This window comes from Protopterus annectens, chromosome 2.part2, assembly GCF_019279795.1.
Source record: "Protopterus annectens isolate FY-2018-M chromosome 2.part2, PAN1.0, whole genome shotgun sequence".
Taxonomy (NCBI): Eukaryota; Metazoa; Chordata; order Ceratodontiformes; family Protopteridae; genus Protopterus; species Protopterus annectens.
In genome coordinates this window covers 520331669-520356650 of record NC_056730.1, presented here as the reverse complement: position 1 = coordinate 520356650, position 24982 = coordinate 520331669, and the positions used below count along the sequence as shown (strand labels likewise).

At 39.2% G+C, this 24982-nt stretch overlaps 1 protein-coding gene across 1 annotated transcript in view; it reads right to left on the bottom strand.

Moving 5' to 3' along the window:
• CHMP3 (charged multivesicular body protein 3) overlaps nt 1-24982 on the bottom strand; it is a 547243-nt gene that overhangs the window by 378808 nt on the left and 143453 nt on the right. Inside the window, exon 3 of the mRNA XM_044063986.1 lies at nt 14392-14571. Within this exon, the coding sequence (XP_043919921.1) occupies nt 14392-14571 (180 nt within the window). The remainder of the gene's footprint in view (nt 1-14391; nt 14572-24982) is intronic.

Here is a 24982-nt window from a genome sequence, read left to right as displayed (position 1 = left end):
AACAAACAAGAAATAACCACTACTTCCCAGTAATGACTATAAACATAAGGGGGGTGGAGAGGAGATGCAGATACTACAGCAGTGAGGAATTTGAACATCTATCATTATGGGTAAGTGCAACTTACACAACTGTACTGTGGTCATTACTCCCACCGCTGCAACAGCCTTTAGGCTATATAATATGGGTTGATTACCACTGCCTATCATCCTGGAAGGAGGAAAGACATGGATCCGGAGCCCCTGGAGAATGGTCCTAGAAAAAACAGTCATGGATCTAGAAAAAATAATCCAGTTTGTAAGGCCTTCTAAAGGCATCTACAGAGGACCAAGTAAATTGCCCCTAGAATGCATCTAGATCCAGTCCTTTCCAATATGCCACTTAAGAAGACAAGGTCCTCATACAATACATCTTCATACTGCCTGGAACTTGTTTACCATGGTGAGCACAAGGAAATAGTCTGTTTTAACATGGGTTGTCCTTTCTTAGTCCCAGCAAAAGAAATAAAACAGGTGATTAGCTTTTCTAAAGGACTTGGTTCAGTCAAGATAGTACCAAAGCTGCCTATGAATTTCCAAAGTACGTAGAATCTGTTCTACCTGGTTCTGAGGGTCAGGATAGAAAACCTGTCCTCGGTCGGTAAATAGTAAAAAAGTATAAGGGAAGCCGGTCACCAGATGGCTGGGGCGGCGGCAGGGAAATGCGTGACAAACTGCATGAAGGTCTTTTCTCATCCCAGATGTTTCTGCCCCTAAAGATGACTCAAAGAAAAATAAATGCAAATAAAAAGACAACCACCCTGCAACCAACTAAATACAATATGCTGGATATAATCCTAGGTACATATACACAACCGCCTCGCTGGGTCTGCAGAAGGAGGAGGTACAACTAACTGAAGCAGGAAAATTCTTGAACATTAGCAATGTGGTATGATCTACATGCTTATTTATGAAAAACATGGGCAAAGAATAACCCACAAGGCGGAGACTTAAACCTCGACGGCTATTAATAGGCATAACCCTCCAGGGACTATTCAAACACCCAAGTGCCCAAAGATGCTGTGGAATAAAATCCCGGTAAGCATGAGGCCAGGCACCTGTGGCCTTGTTGTGGAAAAAGCAACCCAATGGACCACCTGTAAAATATACCCAGGATTACCTCGAGATCACTGCTCAACATACTTACAGCAAAATAATCAAGACTCAACTGAATCAGGTTGCGTGAAAGCCACACCCACTGGGCATGGGTAAGGATGCCAAAAGGCAGATGGGCTAGGGTAAGGTTTGTAAAACCCTCATTTGTGCAGGCTGGTCTGAAACTGGGGCCAGTTCTTGCAACAGGTAAAGACAAGCTGTACTCATTGATTTCACATGCTCTTCATGCATCATTGGAGGATGCCTGCCTACAAGGAGGGAGTAGCTGAACATCTGGAAATTTGAAGACCTGCTTCAAAGTAAACGTTGAATAAACTTCTGGTATGAATAAAGGATTTGTTCTTAATGACATCTTATCCTTATGGAAGACCAGATAGGGTTCATCCCCCATGAGAGCTTGCAACTCAGATACTCTTCTTGCTGATGTACGAGTGATGAGAAGACCAGCTTTCCATGTAAAGAACTTTAAATCTACCAGATGTGCAAGTTCAAATGGAGATGTGCTTAACTTTTCCAGAACAAACTTAGGAACCCAGGAAGGAGCAACCTGAATGAGTTGAGGTATTAGGTATAACGTTCCTTTTAGAAACCTTTTTACTAAAAACACTGAAGAAAGTGGAGGATCCTTAGGCTGACGTGGCCAAATTATGTAGCTTGACAGAGGAGTATGAAAGGCCAGACGATAGTAACTCACACAAATATTTCAGCACCAGCAGTACATAATTCCTGAAAGGTCCCTAGTTATCAGCCAGGCACCAACTACAAAATCTCTTCAAGTTGCCAAGATTTTCTATGAGCAGGTTTTCTTGCCTCTTTTTTAATTTCTCCAAGTCCTTTGGGTTTCTATTACCAAGACAGGAATGGACCCCATTCCTATGTCAAAGTACGATTAAAGTTCATGAAATTAGTATTGCTTCATATTGTTTCATGTCTCTGATGTCAGCCAGAAGTGCTCTGCACAGCACCCATAATGTACCCAGTACTGACTCCTGCAATTTGTATGGAGTTGCATGTATTGGTAATGTATCTAAATACGATTGTAGATTCTTTTTTGTAAGACCCATCGCTCCAACTACTATTGGAACTGTCTGGGTATCTTTCTTCTATATTGCTCCCATTTCTGCCTGTAAATCCTGATATTTTATGACTTTGTCTCTCTCTGTATGCAAGACACTGCAGTCACTTGGTATAGCGATTTCAATGATCAATGCTACTTTTGTCTTCTTTTCATGGACCACTATATCTGGTTTTCTTGAATCTCTCTCCTGAACTGTTGGTAATGGGTGATCCCATGTGATGTAGACTATAAGTTTCTATGATGTTGTGTGGCTCATGTTTCCAGTGTTTTTCAGCTAATTCAATACCATAAAGTTTACACAATCCCCACTGCAGCAGTCTTGACAATTATGCCTTTCAGTATACAGTCCTTCTGCCATTAGTATGTCACAACCAGCAACGAGGTGTGCAACTGTTTCTAGTTCTATTTTACAAAACCTACATTTGTCTGTTTCTCCCACATGTTCAATGGACTTTGTAAACCAACGTGTGCATAGCCCACTATCTTGGGCCACCAATATTAACCTTTCATCTTTTGGTTTGAATTCGCCTCTCCTTAACCATTCCTGCATTCGATCCTGATCAACATGAGGCTCTTCCATACGTTTTCTATACTTGCAACCATATTTATGAATTTTCCAAATTTCTTGCCTTCTCATTTGATCCTTTACCTTGTATTCTTTCTTTTGTTTTTTGGCACATTCAGTTGCCTCCTGATTTTTATATACTTCTGGTTTGATTCCCATTCCTGCTTCCTCTAGACTAAGCAGAGAAGTCAGTCATCTTAGATTTATTCTCCTCATATTTCAAAACTTTCACTATGTTTGGGTTCTGTGAGGTCAGTAGATATATGTGCAGTCCCACGATTGCAGATCTATACATATAAATCAGTTTTAAGGAGGCCCATACCTCCTTCAGAACTGGGAATATATAATTTTGGTATGCACTGATTTTTATAAATCATTTGGTCCTTGTTTTCCTATGTAATCTATCCAACACGTTTTGGGGCCAGTCAATCACTCCAAAACTGTAAGTGAGGACAGGAAGAGCCAATTGGTTTATAGCTTGAATTTTGTTCCTAGATGTCAATGCTGTTTTCAGGATTAATTTAAGTCTTCGAAAATATTCCTTACTAAATTTTATTTGCATTTGTTCATGTTTTATTGTTAATCCTTCATCAATTCCCAAATATTTATACACTCCCTCAAGTTCTTTTATATCACATTCTTGTCCCAAACCGATGCTTTCTTGGTACGGCAGTTTTCCCGCTTTAAAGGTTGCTTTTGCACACTTACCAAGACCAAATGACATTCTTATATCATATGAAAAAAAATTTGACTACTTGCAGTTGTGTTTTCAGTTCCTCATCTGATGAGCTACACCATTATAAATCATCAACGAAGAGAAGGCTTTACAGATTGTTGTTTTCCAAGACCCAAATTATAGCCATGGCCTAGGCAGCTTAATGGGTTAAGGGCAAGATAGAATAGCAGAGGTGACAGGGAGTCACCCTGGAATATCCCCCTTTGGAAATGTATTCCTGGAATAATAATTTGTCCTTTATTATGGCTCAATTGCAAAGTGGTCTGCCACTGTTTCATGGTCACCGTAATGTAGCTGATCAGTACAGGATGTATCTTATACATTTTTAAGCACTCTTTTATCCATGAATGTGGGATACTATCAAATGCTTTTTTGTAGTCAGTACTTAGATTCCTCCCATTTTTACAGTTCTCCATTATGACTTCATTTAGCAATAGATGATCTTTTTTTCCATATGACTTTCTTTTATTACCCCTTTGTTTTATTGCCATAATTGAGTTTTCTTCTAAATGACTATATACTGTCGGCATCAGTTCCTTACCGCGTTCTACAATTTTTAGGGTAGCTTGCAGGTTCACTGTGAAGTAAGAGCATTGTTTTTCCTGTTATTAGCCAGGTTGGTGTCTGTTCAGGGTGCACATATAAATAGATCTTGCTCATGGCTCAAGCTTCATGCAAAGATGTTAAAACTTTTAAATCAGAAGATAAGTACTGCATCTGGGCCTGGTGTTTTCCAATTAAAGGCTCTTTTTAACTTTGTTTCAATCTCTCTGGCAGTTACTTCATCCCATTTCATATCCTATACCTTTGAACTTCTTATACTTTCTTTTACTTCTCCCCATTTAGCACCTTTGTTTTCCACAGAATGGGCGGTCACGGTGGTGCAGCGGTTAGCATTGTCACCTCACAGCAAGAGGTTCTCCGGTTCGATCCTCGGCTGGGGTGCCTTCTGTGCAAAGTCTGCATGTCCTCCCTGTGGTCACGTGGGTTTCCTCCGGGTGCTCCGGTTTCCTCCCACATCCCAAAGATATGCTGTAGGTGGATTGGAGACACTAAAATGGCACTAGGTATGAATGCATGCTGTGGAAGACTGGGCGCTGGGCTGGCAACTTGACACCGTAAAACTCTACTGCCAATCATGAGCGGACAGGTGATCCTCTGTGGTGACCCCTAATCGGGAAAAAGCCGAAAGAAGAAGTTATTTTCCACAGAATGTTCATAAATGCATCTCCAAAATGTATCTTTCTTCTTTTTTGGGGTTCTTATTATATACTCGAGGTGCTTCATCGAATGCCTCTTCATCGACAGTTACATAATGAAAACACAAAACAGTGGACGGTCATATAAGCAATTTCTTTCACTGGGAAAGAAATTACCTGGCCACCTCTGTTACTTTGCTGTTTTCCCCACTGTAGCGCAATCTCGGAGTTGGTATATTTAGTTAGGGAGGGTGTGAGGGGCACATATATCTAAGTTTTTTCTGCCTGTGCTGATATTTTTAGTTTATTATTTTCAATAGTGCACGACAGATCCTGATCTATTATAATACTGTGCATTGCTTTTATCACGTCCATCTTTCAGAGTATATTTGTCGATCTGTTCTCTCTTCTATACTCCTCTAACAGTGACATTTCTCATCTTAACTGCTTTATAATTTTCGCTATTCGATACTTTGCATGATGGTATTCAATTTCTCCCCCTTTTCCTTACTACCTTGTGTTCTTGTGGTAGTATTTTATCCGTTATTAATTTAGCCACACAGTAATATATTCTGTTTACTGTTATACCACATGGATCTCTATGGACAGTCCTAATCACTGTGTTCATTTGTTTTATCAAAATTCTGACTTTTTGAGTTTTATTGACCTTCAGTCTCCTCCTTTCATTGATCTTAATATGTTCATCTATCCCTATTAAATCAAGCAACTCTTCGCTTAGCTCACATTCTTCCAAACTGAGGACATATTTTTTGATCTCCATTTTCTGCAGGCATTCTGTAGAAAGTTCTATAGCATATCCTTGTGGCACGTTCTCTTCAATTTCATCATGTGTCATCGGTTGCTCTGTCATGTGGGGACTCACTGGCCTATCACTTCTCAGCGCTGACTGCTCCAGTTTCCTGTTCCTTCCCTTGTTGTCTAGCTTCAAGTGAATGTTAATATTCGTTTTCCTGTGGAAGGCTCCAAAATATCTTCATATGGCAACTGACTGGATGCTTCCCATTCCACTGGTTTCTCCTTAATTTGGATGTCTATTGCTCTATCCTGCTGTGGTGCTTTCTGAGTTGGATTTTCTATACTGAATCCTTCACTTCGCAGGTTCTCCATAACCTCAGTTTTTATTTCTTTAACTTATCAATTAATAATCTTCTTTCTACTTTTCCACTTTGTCTTCTTATTTTTTGTACTGTAAATTTTCCATGTCTGGACTCCTTTGCCTGTATTTCTCTTCAAATATCTTTGGTGCTGCTCTTTTTGTTTTGATTAGTTTTGCTTTCTTCTTTGCATAACTATTACACCATATTAAAATAATTTTTCTTTCCCATGTCCTTATTTCTTTTTCAGACATCTCCTGATCTTCCTATTTCTCCTTACTTTGGGGACTTGATCCATCATGCTGTGAAGTAACCTGTGTTTTCTATACCAAATCCTTCACTTCGCAGGCATTGCATAACCTCAGCTTCTACTTTTAATTTCTACTTTACTTACCTTCTTTTCTACATTCCCTCTTTGTGATATTATTTTCTTTATTATGAAATTTTCCATATCTGGATGCCTTTGTCTATACTTCTCTTCGAATACATCTTTGGGACTGCCTTTTTTGTATTGATTAATTTGGTTTTGGACTTTGCATAAATATTGCACCATGTCAAATCTCTCTTTCTTTCTCATGTCCATACTTCTTCTATATACTTTTCAAAAATCTCTAGGTTTTGTTGTTAATATTTTCGCACTTCCTCAAATGCTTCTTTTTCCAAACAGATCAGAGTTTCTTGGTCTATATAATGTTTTTTAGAAATCAGTTGTATTAATGAACATAAAGTTTTATTTGAGGCTTCTAGCAGTTTTTCTTGTGGAAGTATTTTCTTTCCTCTAATTTCTCTCAATCTTTTTGCATATCTTGTATCTGGAAAATCTGGGCTTTCTGCATAATAGTAACAATACATAATTTCTTACTTATCCTCAACAGTCCACTCTATTGTCTTTATGGCTCGTCTTTGGCCTATCAGTTTTTGTGATTTTTGTGGACTGCTACTTCCTTCTACAATAGGGGGCCCATACTGCTCCTGGGCCTGGCCTAGCCCCATTGTGGGAATGTTTCTGTATTTTGAGGATTCTACACTGTCATTTTTCCAGTCATGGCACCAGTGCATCTACCAGGATTGGGCACTATTTTACCCTGGGTCTTGTGCAACCAGCTATCTTTTTTTTATTTTTTGACCTACTTCTAGCCATGATATATGCTATATAAAATACAGTTTATATATCACTGTCATCCTGGCAAGATTTTGTGAAAAACAGGGTCCACCTTGTGAAGGTACTCACCAAGACTTGAGGATGAATTCAGTTTCAGCAATACAACTGTCCTTTGCTTGCTGACTTACCTCTCCATTCATACCCCTTTCTTGGCTCCTGTAGTACCTACTGCATGTCCTCTGAAAAGGAGGTCCTTAAAAAGTACTGGAATCAAATCATCCCATCAGTTAGTTGAAGATGTTTGATACTGAGGTGCATCAACATCTCCAGTCTTGTGTCTAGCCTGTGAGGAAACTTGGCATAATTGCACTTGGCCAATTCCATAAGAAGGGAGAAACAATGTTACTTGGGCCAAAATGGGGTTACCACAATTATTGCTGGAGAGTCCTTGTGTATGGTCAGAATTGCCCTGGATGTTAGTGGAAATGGTGGAAATGCATAAAGAAACATTTCTGTCCAAGAGAATGAAAAAGCATCTGTTTTACAGGCCTGTTTGCACAGTCCTACTGCAGAATCTACTGAGTTGTCTATTGTGAAGGTAGGCAAACAAATTTGTTTTAGGTGTTCCCCATAACAGATCAATTTCTGGAAGACCCCCACATTCAATTTCCATTTGTGAGGGTCAGTCATGGTCCTGCTTAGCTTGTCTGCCACTATGTTTTACTCTGATGGAATGCAAAATGCTTGGAGGGGTAAAGATTACTGAAGAGCCAACTCCCAAACAATCCCAGCCAGCCTGAATAGAGGGTATGACCCTATGCACCCTTGCTTGTTGATGTGCCACATCACTATGGTGTTGTCTGTAATCACCTGGAAAGGTCTTGGGGACCGTAGATGATGAAGAGATTTTAACTCATGGATCATAGCCAACAGCTCTCTCATATTTATGTGTTTTGACATGTCTAAAGAATCCTGTCAGTCTTGTATCTTTTCCTCTATGGATGCTGCTCCTCAAGCAAAATTTGAGGCATCTGAAGTTACAGATTGACTTGGAAGTTGAGAAGGAAAGGGCAGACCTCCATTTGCTTGTATTTGTAGCATCTACCACTGTAGTTCTTTTTTTTTTTAATATACAAAGCCCAAGGGTGGTATCTGAAAATCCAAAGGGTGCAAGTGTTTGGTTCAGGTGTGTGTGTGTGTGTGTGTGTGTTTTTTAGATACCATTGAATTTTTCTCATGTGTAAATGGCAAGAGGAATCATGAGAATCACAGATGCTATGAATCTCTCTAGCTAAAGTCTGAGACTGAGTCGAGAAGCTCAGGAAGGTTTCCAGATAAAAATCTACCTTCTCCCTATCAAAAAGCCCTTTTGCTGCAGGGTGTCTCATCCTAAAAAGACAATCCTGTGTGACAGGGTCAAGGAGGACTTCTGAGTGTTTATTTTGAATCATAGATTGGTCAGAAATGATGAAACCGATGTTAAGTACTCTTGACTCTGGAAGAAGACTCTGCAAAGGTGAGTAAGTTGAAAATAAGTAAGTAGCCAAAGTAAGGAAAAATGTGAGTGCCATTTAATCTGCAATGAGTTGTGACTGTCACTAAACACTTTGTATACACTCTTGCAACAGTAGATAATTCAAATGGTAATGCAGAGAACTTACAGCGTTACCCAGACACAGAAAAATCTGAGGAAATCTCCCTAAGTCTTTAGCTGTGGGAGTGTGATGGTATGCATCTTTTATTTCCAATGTTACCATAAAGCTTCTCTGAAAAAATGAGAAGTAACAGGACTCTGAAGGGTCAACAGGTTGAATTTTTGGAACTTCCACATGCATATTTAAAAAGAAAAAAGATCTAGAACTGGTGTCAAAGAAGACCATAAACATTCTGGAATAGAAGCCTCCACCCCTTTGATTTAATGCCACTCTATGACTCCTATGATGAGCAAACGCTAAAGAACCTGGGGAAAAATCTGTTTGGGTTAGTAGATTGAGGGGAACTCCCCTTAAAAGAGATTTTTGTATCCATTACCAACTCTATCCCTCCTGAAATACCTGTAACACCCCTGAGCTTGTCACAATCTGTAGCCAAAGGGTAATGTACAGAGGCAGTTGCTCAGACACATTCTGAGAGACTGTGGCAGGAGGGGAGCTGGAGGAAGAAAGAATACTGGCACGGTCATTCTGAAGTTGCAGACTGTCCTTTTTTTAGGAAAGGATCCTTGTTTCTTATTGTCCTTTTTTAGGAAAGGATCCTTGTTTCTTACTGTTGCCCTGTTGCCATCTCTTTTTGTTTCCTAGTCTGGCATGAGAAGGCAGGGATTGCTTGTCTTGTTCCTTAGGCATGAAATTTCTAAGGAGGGGCTGAAAAATCTTAGAAACTCTCTCATCACATTGTTTCAGGACCCGAGTAGTAGATGGGCCAAATAAAACCTCCTCATCTAAAGCTGAATTCAAAACTTCAGACTTTACCTCAACAGAAAATATTTGATTTCATATCCGGGCATACCGCCTCAAAACAGAAGCACAGGCCCTAGTCATAGTATCTGCACAATCATACACACTTCTCAAAACATGTTTAGATGCTTGGGAAATGCTGGAACCAATAGAATTGAGAAATGCACTGCCTTAAGGGGAAAGGGTGGTTGCTAGATCTCTCAAACTGTCTATACAAACAAGCACAGACTTTGAAAAGAAGAAGACGAAGAAGAAGAAGACGAAGATGAAGAAGAAGACGAAGAAGAAGACGAAGACTAAGAAGAAATTCTCTCACCAAATATGTCCAAAAACTTCCCCTCCTTGATCATTGGGGAAGAGGGTGGATGGGACTAGAAGACTGTTCCCTGCTGACGTGGATGTTGATACAGTGGCATGGGTCTGACATAAGGTGAAAAATTTGAGAAACTTTACAAAGCCTACAATTTTTTTTTGGGGGGGACTGAAGGTAGTGAATTAGGGTTGTTACAGGCAGCACTATATACATCATCCGAGGCTGGCATTAGAAGAAGAATATGCAAAGAATTATGCATAGCTACTTGTAACATATATCTTCACAGTTCAGGGGGAATATCCATTTGTTCCCATAAAAACACCTCATTCATCCTGGCAATAATCTGAGAAAAAAAAAATTCCTCCAAAGGGGGTTGTGAAATTCCTCAATGCCAGAGTTTTGGGCCTAGGAATTTGCAGGAGATGAAGTCCTGTCTTTCTCTAGATCAGAATCCTCTGACATGTCTTCCTACAGAATATTGTGACTGGCCTGATTTACAGGTACTATGTTCTGTGCACCAGCATTGATGATATGTAACAATTTTTTGGCTAATGTAAGATAATCATTTATTCTTATAGATACTATGTTTTGAGATGACCAATGTATAACTTTTTGGTTTTCTTTACAATTAATTATACTGGCACACTTGGAGAAGCAATGTCTTCCACATCATGACCCCAGACACATCCAGCAGCACTTCCCAGTATGTCTCCATGCCCAGTAAAGATGGTTCTTCCATGCCCTGCATGGACACTGGAACAGATGAAGAGGACATATCTAACCCTCAGTTCATGGTGGCTGAAAGGACTACACCAGAGGAAGCAGAATAAGTAAAGTGGTCTGAGGAATGACTACTGGCCATTGCATAGTCACCCATAATTGGCTGAGGCAAAGACTGAGCCTGTGTGGTTGGCAAGGGCTCTCTGGTAATTTTTTTTCTTTCAAGGAACAAAGGAAGTTGAACCAGCAAAACAAGGTTAAGCATCCATACTGTGACCAAGAGGGATGCAGTCAAAAACAATGGAATGAGTTGGTCAGAAGGCAAGTTGATAAATAGTTTGCACAAATAGCACACTTGCACTTTCATACACATAAATGTCCCCAATATCAGTCTGACAGAAAATAATGGCAGGTAAGTTGAGAAGTAATACTTGTGTTCACTCTGTACCTGTAGAGTTTCCCACCCAAATAAAAACACCTATCTCACTCAACGTTTTGTTAAAACACTCAAAAGCACTATACTTTCTTGCAAAATAAGCTTCCAAATTAACAGAAGCTAAAAACAGTAGTCACTGAGAAGAAACTTCTGATTCTGTAGAAATATAAGGTTTCTTAAAAGACCAGAATCGTTAATGTGTTTTTAAACGTGTGTGTGTGTGTGTGTGTGTGTGTGTGTGTGTGTGTGTGTGTGTGTGTGTGTGTGTGTGTGTGTGTGTGTGTGTCTAAGTAACACACACACACACACACACACACACACACACACACACACTGGATAAAAAATAAATGTGTGCACACCCCTGTTAAAATGCCAGATTTTTGGGTTTTTGTGCTATAAAAAAATGAGATCACAATAAATAATTTCAAAACTTTTCCCACCTTTAATGTGACCTATAACCTGTACAATTCAATTGAAAAACAAACAAATCTGTTAGGGGAAAATATAAAAAATAAAATCGTACAATAAGCTGGTTGCATAAGGGTGCATACTCAAACTAATACTTTGATGAAGCACCTTTTGCTTTAATTACAGCATTCAGTCTTCTTGGGTAGGAGTCTATCAGCATGGAACATCTTGAATTGGCAATATTTGCCCACTCTTCCTTGCAAAAGCACCCCAAATCTGATTCACGGCAACAAACAAACTATGCAACTGTATCTCACCTACAGTTTGTGGTATGCAATCCTAACTCTGTCTGCTATGGATACTTTACAACTGTATTAATATAGTAGATTTGATTTTGATCACAGTATCTTGAAAACATGTACTTCCTTAATCTGATATGCTGTTTAAGTAATGTTTGCTGACTATTTACTTTTAAATACTTTGCAAATGTTTGTTAACAGTTTTTTTTTTTTTTTTAGTTGTCAGAAATTTATTTCTATACTTGTTTTGTAGATTTTCTCCCCGGGCCACCCTGAAAGTGGGTATTTCACTTCCCAGACTGACTTTCCTGGTAAACAAAAGCAAATAAATAAAAATAAATACATTTTCCTCTCCGACTACTGTTTTTTGCTCCTCAGGACTGACCAATCAACAGTCAGAGTGGGAGTATGGGATGCAGTCAGAGTTTTTGGAAGCTGGCTAGTTGTTGCTTCTTGGGCAAGATACAACCCAATGATGAACGTATAGCAATTTCTTCTGGTTTTTAGAAAGAAGTGGATGCCTTTCCACACACACACACACACACACACACACACACACACACACACACACACACACACACACACACACACGATTGTGTTCTTTTGCTTATGAAAATGTATCTACAGGAAAATGTTTAACTAACAAAAATCTATTTTTTACTCAAGAAAATAATAAACTGTAACCACTGAATCACAAAATGTCATCTTCTCACATCTATCTATACTAAACACAGAGGATAAATTGAACTCCTACTTAATCACTGTTCAACTAAAACAAAACCAGTGTTTTAGAAACTGGAAAAAATTAAGGCCCAGGCAGAAAAATCTTCAAAGACATGTCTTCACTCATCATAGTAGCAAAACAAATTAACGTGCATCTTTGAACGCAAGAACTTTTATAACCCAGCAATGAAGATGTGGGTGCACACTCCACTGGGACAGCACTGAATATTTGAAATTTTAACAGAATAAAATTTTATTAGCAAACCACTTACTCAAATGTAAGGAATACTGTGGTATACCTCTCCAGGATGAACAGGATGAAAATGTTTCTGTATGTAAGATAAAGTGCTCAATTGCAAGGAAATTATAGGCCTACTTATTAAACATTCTGGAAAAGGTGATTTTCTGTCAGGCTAGTTAATATACAGAAAAATGTACCTTCAGTGAGTCACACAACTCTTTCAGAAAAGGCATGGCATTGATATTGCATTTCTTTATTCAATAGCCAAACATGTCCTAGTAAATTGACAGGAATGTTCCTGGAACAGTATTATGAGCACTTGTATAAGTTTTACTTACAGTTATTGGTGTTCTGTGGCTGAACACAAGAGGTTTATCCTTGCTTCCTAATTATCAATTTCTTAGCTTATCAAGTATTCTGATGCCAGAAATCAAACGTCTAATGGAGATCACTTTATATGCGCTGTTCTTTCCTAGCTGGTGTTCCTCATGTCTTAGCCCTAGGCCATGGAGAGAACCCTTACTGTGAACTGCCCCTTCCTAACTTCTGACCTTTATGTCTTAACATTGGGCTCCAACCTTAAATGGCCTAAATTAGGCTACAAGGTACTGTAAACTACAGATGTACACAGGGACTACAGTTGTTTTCTGTTCCTAATAAAAGTGTGGTAATATTTATGCAGGCAGGCTTTCAGGAAACTGAACAGCATTAGTCTAACTATGGTTCTCTGTTGTCCACCCCTAGAAACTTGGAATAACATTGTTTTTGAAGGTTGATAGATGATGCAAGACTATATTTGGTGAGAATGTGCACTCTGTCAGGCATGACTACTGAGCTTAATAGGTTTTTCAAGTAGTCTGGTACAATTTTAGAGTAAAACATAGCATTCAGTGATTGCAAAGGCCGCAGATAGTGGGGCTGTGTCACAGATGTAACCTCTTCCCACTAACAAAGTGAGATATTAAACCGTACAGGCTATATATTAACCTATAATATTTTGCAAGAGATGGTGCTTACATCACCTTTACAAAGTGACCTTTTTTAAAGCCAGTATATCACAATATATGCCATACTTACCTTGGCAGTCTGTTTCTCAGCACACAACTGTGCAATGTTAGTATACTTGTCGAAAGCTCATCCAGCTAGAACTTTCTTCAGTTATACTTGCCAGAAATCCCTCTTCTAAATAAGAAACTCTCAGGTTGGTATTACTTAATTGCATGAACTTATCTGAGTTTTTCACTGCTCAATATTCTTAAAAGTAATCCTGACAACAGTCATAGCTATCACTGCAGAATTCTCTTGTACAGTATGTAATTCTAATGTATTAGTTCTTGTGACTACATTTGTTTAATAGATACGTTAAATGAGTAAGCCCACTGGACACAAGTGTCTCTTTTCAGGGATGTTCAAGGGCACTTTTGGGTTAATTGACTCGCTCAGAGTCATACAGTAGGCAGATAAAAGTGAAAGCAATCAAACCATGCACCTAGAAAGCACTCATTAACAGCTCAGAGCCCAAACTCTCAGCACCAGTTTAAAAACATTTGTTTTTAAACTAGTGTAATCCAAACTTGAAAAAGACTATGTCCTGTCCAGCCAATCTAGTCACTAAAATTGTGCAAAAAATAAAATAAATATGCCCAACATCTACATTATGGTTGATTCTTATGCAATTTACTCTCCTTCCATTTTACATACAAGGGAATGAACCAACATGCAAAATACAAGATTAATATCAATTTGGTTCTATGACATTTGCACAAACACATACATTTCAAACTCGCAAACTTGGACAGAAACGTATGAAAATCTATAAGGTTCCTGTTATTAAACTGGTATACTTACACAACTGATTTTTCATACTGAGAAGGACAGAGTTCATGTGGGCTTTGGAAGCATACAATTTGTTAACTGCTTTTCGAGAATGTATAACTTCCTTTGCCAGAATTTTACACACATCTTTCTGACCCTTCTTGGCTGCATCTTTTACTGACCGTTTCACTTTTTCTTGCTCTCTCTGGATGTCTGATTAAAACAAGGAAAATATATGCACAGATTAGAACTAACAAACTATAGTCTATTATTAAAGTAAAGCATGCAATATGCCTAACATCAACCAATATTATCATTTCATATAGAAAACTATTGCATCTTGTGTTTGCTTTCTGATAACTATGCATTTCAGGCATATTCATATACCTAGGTTTTCTATTTACCTTGGTCAACAAATGCAAAATAAAAAACAAAATAAATAAACACAGACAATTTCTTGTTTAAGGCATGGAAAAGGGAGAGCTTTTCAAGTCTCTGGTTTCATGTTTGTGATGAATGTATACTCATGTCTCACCAAATCCACAGACAAAACAATTTCAAGAGTGGATAATCTAGATCAAACAAAAATATCACAGATACCATAACACTTAAACCTGCAGAGTACATGTTCTTCACCTTGGGAAACAAAAAAACTCCAATGTATCCTACACTTCCAACACAGTGCAGCTTTTGTCAGCCAGCTAGAACAAGGCTATGGACTGTCACTAATGTGAAAGCTCCTGTCCCTTAAAGAGTCTGCATTCACTATGCATACTGTCCCTACACAGCCTGTGGACATGCTGAAATCAAGATGTGACAAGATACAGCAATGATAAGGCTTTTATAGTATGTGTGCAGCAGTACATATATTGCCAAAAAGAAAAGGATGCCCATCACAAAATGTGCAACAATGTTACCATGGGATAGTTTACCATTTCATACTAAAGCAGACCAGACATATCAGAAAAAAATGTCCATAAGTACTTTATTTATTTATTTATTGCAGTTGGTTTACCAGGATAGTCCATTGGGCCAAAATGAACCCGTTTTCAATGGAGTCCTGGGGAGAAAAGCTCCAAAAATGTAGATACAGAATCAATCTATCTAGGTTATCTATCTATCAACAATCTAGGTACAGCAGGTTATTAATGATAATTATACAGATGTAAAAGATTCAAGCAAATAATTTCAAATAGTACAGCAAACATTAGAAATAATACAAACTTGTGATGAAACATACTGATGATACAGATTAACAGAAGGAATATTACAAAGTAATATTGAAAGTCATTGCATATCAGGAAGCATAGACTTAAAAGGCGCAGTCTAGTACATTCTTTGCAATTACTATAGGAATAATAATGTGTGTGCTAGGGGAACATAATAAGGAAACAAATACCATAGGAATAATAATGTGTGTGCTAGGGGAACATAATAAGGAAACAAATACCATAGGAATAATAATGTGTGTGCTGGGGAAAATAATAAGGAAACAAATGCCATAGGAATAATAATGTGTGTGCTAGGGGAAAATAATAAGGAAACAAATACCATAGGAATAATAATGTGTGTGCTAGGGGAACATAATAAGGAAACAAATCCCATAGGAATAATAATGTGTGTGCTAGGGGAAAATAATAAGGAAACAAATACCATAGGAATAGTAATGTGTGTGCTAGGGGAAAATAATAAGGAAACAAATACCATAGGAATAATAATGTGTGTGCTAGGGGAAAATAATAAGGAAACAAATACCATAGAAATAATAATGTGTGTGCTGGGGGAAAATAATAAGGAAACAAATACCATAGGAATAATAATGTGTGTGCTGGGGGAAATAATAAGGAAACAAATCCCATAGGAATAATAATAGGAATAATAATGTGTGTGCTGGGGAAAATAATAAGGAAACAAATACCATAGGAATAGTAATGTGTGTGCTAGGGGAAATAATAAGGAAACAAATACCATAGGAATGATAGTGTGTGTGCTAGGGGAAAATAATAAGGAAACGAATACCATAGGAATAGTAATGTGTGTCCTAGGGGAAAATAATAAGGAAACAAATACCATAGGAATAGTAAGGAAACAAATACCATAGGAATAGTAATGTGTGTGCTAGGGGGAAATAATAAGGAAAAAAAATACCATAGGAATAATAATGTGTGTGCTAGGGGAACATAATAAGGAAACAAATACCATAGGAATAATAATGTGTGTGCTAGGGAAAATAATAAGGAAACAAATACCATAGGAATAATAATGTGTGTGCTAGGGGAAAATAATAAGGAAACAAATACCACAGGAATAATAATGTGTGTGCTGGGGAAAATAATAAGGAAACAAATACCATAGGAATAATAATGTGTGTGCTAGGGGAAAATAATAAGGAAACAAATACCACAGGAATAATAATGTGTGTGCTAGGGGAAAATAATAAGGAAACAAATACCATAGGAATAATAATGTGTGTGCTGGGGAAAATAATAAGGAAACAAATACCATAGGAATAATAATGTGTGTGCTAGGGGAACATAATAAGGAAACAAATACCATAGGAATAATAATGTGTGTGCTAGGGGAAAATAATAAGGAAACAAATACCATAGGAATAATAATGTGTGTTGGGGGGGAAAATAATAAGGAAATTGCTGGAGTAAAGAGAAGGAGAATGAAAATAGCCAGAGTTAGTTATGTAGGGTGGGAGCAAGAGCATTCCCACTGGGATGCTAGATATGAGTGAAGAGATCTTTTGAAAGTAAAATGGTTAGAGGTGGTGCAAATGGACGGTGGTAGGGAGTTCCAGAGGCGAGCTAGGCCATAGGATAGAAGGTTTTTGCCTGGGGGATGAGTAGGTTTGTACACTTCTAACAGATTTTGATTGTTTGAATACTCTATCAGGTAGGTGCATTTTAAAGGCAGAAGAAAGGGAGGGACAGAGGGAGAGGTTGAGAATGAGCTTATGGGCAAAAGTTAGTTGAGTGTAAGTGAGATGATTGGGTAGTTCTAGCCAGTTTAGTTTTTGGAGAGAGGAGCAGTGGTGGGTGGAGGACTTATGGCTGGTAGCGAATTTGGCGATTTTGTTATAGCAAGAGGAAAGTTGTTTTTTTTAAAGAGGACTGAAGATTAGTTAGGAGTGGGGCTCCATAGAGAAGGGAGGGGATAAGGAAGGAAGTAGAGAGAGTGATTTTAGTGGCAGGTGTAAGGTAGTGATTTTGTCGGTAAAGCATACCTAGTTTTTGATGGGGTTTTTTGATATTTAGTTGTAGGTGGGAGTTGAATTTGAGCTGGCTGTCAATTTGGACCCCAAGTAACTTGGTCTCTGACACCAGTTCCAGAGGTAAGTTATTTTGACTAGTAATCAAGAATGTGTTTATATCGAAAGGAGTGACTTTAGAGGGGGTGAATATCATTAATTTGGTTTTGGAAGCATTGAGTGTTAGATGATTTCTTTTCATCCATTGCTCTGTGGTAGAAAAGGCATCTTGTGTAAGTTTTAGGAGTGTGGGGATAGATGTGGCAGAACAGATAACAGTTGAATCATCTGCATATTGGATGATGTTTGAGAATGGGATAGATTTGCAGAAATCATTTATAAATATACTGAAGAGAAGGGGACCCGGTATGGAGCCTTGGTGAACTCCAGTAGGGGTACTAAGAAATGAGGAGGTGGCCTTTTTCCATTTTACTGCTTGATTTCTATTGGATAAGTAGCTGGAGAACCAATTCAAAGAGGAGGGAGATAGGTTAAGTTCTGAGAGTTTAGTTAAAAGCAAGCTGTGTGAGACAGTGTCAAAGACCTTAGGGAGGTCAAGTAGTAGGGTAGAAACAACTAGGCTAAGTTCTGAGAGTTCAGTTAAAAGCAAGCTGTGTGAGACAGTGTCAAAGGCCTTAGGGAGGTCAAGTAGTAGGGTAGAAACAACTAGGCCAGAGTCACGGGCTTTATTTACAGTTTCAAGGAAGGAGAGGAGGGCTGTCATAGTGCTATGACTTGGTCTGAATCCATGTTGTGTGGGAGTTAGAAGGTGATTATCTAACAGATGTGGTAGGAGTTGAAGTTGGTCACACTTTTCTAGGAGTTTAGAAATGGGAGACAGGATAGCTATGGGACGGAAATTAGTAACATTATTATTGTTGCCACCTTTATGTAAGGGTATGATAAAGGCCTGTTTCCAGATTTGGGGTACTATACATTCTTGGATAGAGCGGTTGATTAAAATGCTAATGGAGTAGGCAATTGCTTTAGCAGCTATACTAAGAAAGTAAGAAGGGATGTTATCAGGAGCATTGGTACATGGCTTCAATTTCAGAAGGAGTTTCTTTATAGTAGAAGTGGGTATAGGTGTTAATGAGAATAGAGGGGAGTCGGAAGAGGGGGAGTTGGGGGTGATGAAGATGATGATAAAGTTAGAGTAGAAGAGGAGATAGAGGATAGAGAATTGGTACATGGGAATGAGGGGGGAGCAGTAGCAGTGCAGGGTAAAGTGTTGGTAGGGGAGGGTGGGGGGTATTGGGGAATGTGGTGGTGTTGGAGAATGAAGAGGTCAATTTGGAAATAGATTCAATAAAAAAAAAAAAAGAGTTAAATTGTGTAGCTAAGTCTAATTCAGGAGCATTAGGGTCTGGGGTGGGGGTATCTGGTTTGCGCATTAGGGTCTGGGGTGGGGGTATCTGGTTTGCTGGGGTTAAGGAGAGTAGAGAGATACCTTTCCAGAATTTCTGAGGGTTAGTTTTATTATTGTTTTGGAGTATAGAGAAGTAATTTTGTAGATATGAGATGAGCATTTTTACTTTATTTCAAAACATTTTATATTCATTATGGAGCAGGAGGGTCTTGTTTTTTTGGTAGTGTGCCCAGACTTTATCTCTATGCCTCATGGTTGCTAGTGTATTTTTGGTAAGCCAAGGGGCGGATTTAATTTTTATTCTCTTTGTCCTTAAGGGAGCATGGGAGTCTAGTAGTTTTAAGAATGTTTAGTTGAAATGGGCAACTGCATTGTCTACAGATAATGTTTTTAGACAATTCCAGTTCACTGCTTTTAGAGAGTTTGAAAAGGTTGTTGGGTTAAAGTTTTTTTGGTTACGGATAGTAATATAATTATGGGTGCGATGTAGGATTGAGGGAAGTCGGTGAGTGAAGATGGGTATGTGGTCACTAAGGGGATTGGGAAGAGTGCCACTGTTGGAGAAATAGTGAGGATGGGAGACTAGGATCCAGTCCAGAATACTCCCGTTAGAGAGGTTTTTTAGGAGAGTTACAGAGTTGACTAGCTGTGAAAAATTGTAGAGGTTGATGTTAAGAGAGTTTGTCGGAGACTGAATGGAGGCCCAGTTAATATTCATGTCTCCTAAGCTTATGGTTTCATTACTAATGTTATTGGAGAGCCAGGAAAGGACATCTTCGAGTGTGGAAATATTATCCCCTGGGGGGATATAGAGGGAAGCTGGACATATGTGTTTGTTGACTTGTAGTAGAGTGAGGAGTAGTTTGGCATTGTTAAAGTGTGGAATAGGTTTGTTATAGGGAGTAACTAACAAGGAGGAAGAGTATAGGAGAGCTACTCCTCCACCTTTTTTGTGAGGCCTGTCTTTTCTTATGATAGACTTACCCTAAAGAGCAATAAATAATTAGAACAGAATACCACAGGAGTTAGTGACAGACAAACTACATTCGGTGGGAAAGAATATGACTAAGTGATGATTAATTTCAGGGCACTGTAAGAAAGCAGCCAGCTGAAGTGACAGAGATTGAACAGTAAGACCTACATGGGCCAGGTGAACAGCATTAAAGGCCATGTGGATCATGCAACCATTACAAAGTTATATGTTCTTAGTTTCTGTTATTCAGATTATGCACAACTTTAACCATTTAAAAGATCCTGACCATCACTGATCATTTATGTATCCATTTTTTTGTAATTTCTGCTGTAAGCAAACAGATTCTTTCAAGACAGTTGATATTGTCTTTGAAAAAGTACAAAAAACACTCAAAACATAGTGGATTCTAGTGATACATTTCATACGATTCAGAGTATTCACGCTCCACAGTTGCAGAACAATTCACAGCGTAGACAAAAGCACAAAATATGACTAACATGCATAAATATAAGATTAATGGTATTAAAACTGGCTAGAAATCAAATTGTGTAAAATATCTGGGAGGTCCGTATACACATTTGTAAAGTCAGCAAGAAACAGTAAAGTCACAAACAGGGTTATAACTGCAAGAGATATAAAAAGAGCTAGACATAGTAGAAGTGTATATGTTGCTCTTAGCAAACAAATCACTAAAAGTGCTAGTTCTTCTGGAAGATGTAATAACAGAAATAATGGTACAACTGCTTCAGTGAAGGTCAAAAAACACAGTGCTAAAGACCTTGATACATTCTACAGATATTCCAATTTATTCACTAGTTCGACTGAGTGAGCAGCAAGAAAGAAGTTATGTACTCACCAGAATGTTTCATCTGCTTTGTCCATTTTCATTCTTCCTCAACATATGTGTTCGGATCCAATCCTTGTATCCAACTCGGTCACTTTTTTTTACAGCTCGTGGATTCGATACTACAAGCTTTTAAGCTCCTCCCTTACCCATAATGCTGTAGTCCCCTTTTCCCCAGATCTTGTTTGCTGGACTTTATTGTATAAAGCAATGAAATTATAAGCTACTATATGGAAGTCAGTACCTGGAGCTCAGACAGGAAAGTACAGTTGTGTACCTACCATAAATGTAGATGTTAGAGTGTATTCACTGTTGCAGTCATTACTACTGAGTTATCCTGCTGGTAGGCTACCCGCAGTCGGCCAGAATTCCAAAGTCTAGGTCCGGCGTCGGTTGCCGTCGCCTCTTCCCTGACAGTGCGCCAGGGGTATAAAAGATGTAGCCGACGCCATTTTCTTCAGTTTTTCTTGCCCCAGATGTCAGGTGCCCCCAAAATGGTAGGCTAAAACATTATGCCAATAATTATGCATGCAGTAAAATAAACATTTCCTTCATCTTCAAGCAAATACACCACATAGGTTGTATAAGATAGAGAAGAATAGGCAAGTCCCAGCCAAGAAAAGGGGGATGGTGGGCGGGTAATCTGGACTGCAACAGTGAATACATTCGAACATCTACATTTATGGTAGGTACACAACTGTACTATGTTCATCGTGTTTCACTGTTGCAGTCATCACTATTGGGTTGAATCCCAAAGCTGAGGTTGGGTGGCTGGGCCTAAATAGGATTAGGTGCGGTTATAAGGCCCTGCAAAACTGCAGTGGCAAAGCCTGCTCTGGATTTAGAGTAGAGAGGTAAATGGTAGTGCTTTGTAAAAGTGTGCACTGAACTCCAAAGTTGCAGCCTCTAAAAATGTCTTTGGTTGGTACTCCTCTGAGAAAGGCTGCTGAAGTGGCTGCTGCCCTGGTTGAATGAGGCCTAATGCCCTTGGGCACTGATTTGCCATGGTGTGAGTAGCAGAAACGAATGCAGTGGCCTATCCATTTTGAAATAGTCTGCTTTGAGATAGCTTTTCCTTGTGATCCTGCAGCATAGGCTACAAACAGTTGCTCAGTTTTCCTGAGAGCTTTTGTTTTGTCCAAGTAGAAGCGTAACTGCCTGTGTATGTCCAAAGGATGCAGAAGTCTCTCCCCTTTATTCTGGGGATTTGGAAAGAAAGTTGGCAAATGAATGGTTTGGTTAAGAGCCACACTGGATATCACCTTTGGCATAAAGGTTGGGTTTGTCCTTAGAGAAACCCTGTCCTGATGAAAAATTATAAAAGGCTCCACTGCCATTAAAGCCTGTAGCTCTGAGACTCTTTGTGTTGAAGTTATTGCTAAGAGCAGAGCAGTCTTCTATGATAAAAATGTTATATCCGCTGTGTTAGCTGGTTCAAAAGGAGGTAAGGTGGGTTTTTCCAAAACGAAATTGAGGTCCCAAGTAGGTATTGGTGCTCTCCAGGGGGTCTTATGTTTTTAGCCCCTCTGAAGTACTGCCTTAGTAATGGATGAGAGAAAATAGGAGGAACTGGCTTAGCTGAAGCCTCATCGTCTGTTTTGGATCTCGGATGCCTGTCCTTCTCTTTTCCTTGTGTTTTTAGAAACTCTAGTAGTAGGCTCTTCCGACGGCATTATATAATTGAATTTTCGGCCAAAGTAATGAAAAGCAAAATCAAACCGACACTTAATAGTGCGTTGGTTGAATCTAGCACAAAACCGACAGCTAGCAACGTTATGATCAGGGCCTAGGCAAGGAATACAGTAAGAATGAAAATCCTTATGAGGTATTTGCTTCCCACAAGAAATACAATTGTTAATTTTTTCTGACATTGGTCTGGAACAAGAAAAAAAAGTTTCCCCAACAGGGTACTTAGCTTTAATGAAGACTTCGGATCTGAAATTAGTCTGTGAAAATCTCAGTAGTTGGCCAACCGGCACTTGCGAACTGCTTTTGCTTCGGGCACCGCGCGGCAAGAAAGACTGAAGAAAATGGCATAGTCTGCATCGTTTATACCCCTGGCGCACTGACGTCAGGGAAGAGGCGACAGCAACCGACGCCGGACCTAGACATTGGAATTCTGGCCAATTGCGGTAGCCTGCCAGCAGGATAACCCAACAGTAGTGACTGCAACAGTGAAACACGATGAACATCTTTGGTTCCTATAATAACTTCCCATTCCTCCAGAAATCATGAAGAGAAAAAGGGCAGGGCAGGGGATTGAGGGATGGTAGTTGAGGAAGACTGAAAATGGACAACACAGATGGAACATCACTATGAGTACATAAAGTACAGTCGTATAAAACCTTACCATAACAGTAGATGTCCTTTCCTTCACTGTTGCTGTATTTTTAGCATCTAGGATTCCCTTGCCTAGGGTAGCCCGACATCCGGCCAGTATACACAGGCCTTAGATTACTTTAAGGTACACCGTATATCACACGTATGCTCCTCGCATACTGTAGGGCTTAAAGGTGACATCCGGATGTACCATCCTCAGAACTGATAGCCTCATTAGGAATGCCAGTCCAAGAAAAAATAAGAGGTAACTAGTACATATAGAAGAGAAGTAAACCAGGGGGATGAAGTAAAGTGTGCATTTTGTAACAGTGATGGAAATGACATCACATCTACTGTTATGGTAAAATTTTACACAACTGTACTATGTCTTTCCATTCACATGCTGCAGTATTTTTAACATCTGGAAGAGAGCCAAATCTCAAGAAAAAACTTGGGAGAAAAAAGACCAACAGAGCTCTCTAGGAAGCCATGAAGGATGACCCTAGCAAAACCAGCTCTGGGTCTGGAGATTCCATCCAACATGTAGTGCTTGGTAAAAGTATGCACAGAAGTCAAGGTAGCTGCTTCAAGAATAGAGTTAGTACCTAAACCCTTGAAAAACATACCACAAGAAGCCACAGCTCTAGCAGAATGAGTCTCTACAGAAGATGGAAGGCTATTACCATGAAAAGTATAACAAAAAAATTGCTTTAGAGATCCAAGAAGAAATAAGTTTGCTTGGATACAGATAACCCTAGGGACCTAGGATGAAAAGAAACAAACAACTGATCAGATTTTCTAATAGACTTAGTCTTATCCAAATAAAATCTGAGTTGTCTACACACATCCAAACTATGCAGCACTCTCTCACTGGCAGATTGTACAGAGGAGAAAAAAAGTAGGCAAAAGAATAGACTGGTTAAGTGACAACTATTAGGCCAAAGGAAGAAGAGTCTGACAGAAGGAAAAGAGAGTGAAGGCCTTGGGAGGAGGCAGGGCTGTCAGCATAGGCACTGTCTGGATCCTCCAACCCAGAAAAACATGGTCCTGAAGAGGAGTCAGAGAAGCTTTTTGAAGTTTATTGTGAACCCCAGGCTCTGAAAAAGAGAAATGGTGAAATGAAGACATTGCAACAGGATCTCAGGAGAAGGTGCCTGAAATCAGCAGGACATCCAAGTAAGGAAATACTTAGAGCCCTTGAAGCCTGCTAAAAGGAATCACAGGAGCAAAGCATTTGGTGAATACCATCGGGGCAGTACAAAGGCCAAATGGCAAAGCACAGAACTAAAAATGCCAGGAAGCAACAGAGAAATAGAAAAACTTCCTGAAAAGGGACTGGATCAAAATATGGAGATAAGTATCCTTGAGATCCAGAGACACCATATAAGCCTGAGGAAGCAAAAGAGGGAAGAGAGTCTGAAGGGTAACATTTGAAAGGTGGGCACCTTCAGAAAAGTGTTTAAATGAGAGAGGTCTAGAATTGGTCTCCAAGTACCCTCTTTTCTGGGTACTAGAAAAGTACAGTTGTGTACCTACCATAAATGTAGATGTTTGTTGCAGTCATTACAATTGGGTTATCCTGCTGGCAGGCTATCCACAGTTGGCCTGAATTCCAAAGTCCTGGTCTGGCGTCAGTTGCTGTCGCCTCCTCCCAGACAGTGCGCCAGGGGTATAAAAGATGCAGCAGACACCATTTTCTTCAGTTTTTCTTGCCCCAGATGTCAGGTGCCCCCAAAAGGGTAGGCTAATTTATGCCAATAAACATGCATGCAGTAAAGTAAAACTCTACCTTCATCTACAAGCACATACACCACATAGGTTGTATAGAATAGAGAAGTACAGATTAGACCCAGCAAAGGACAG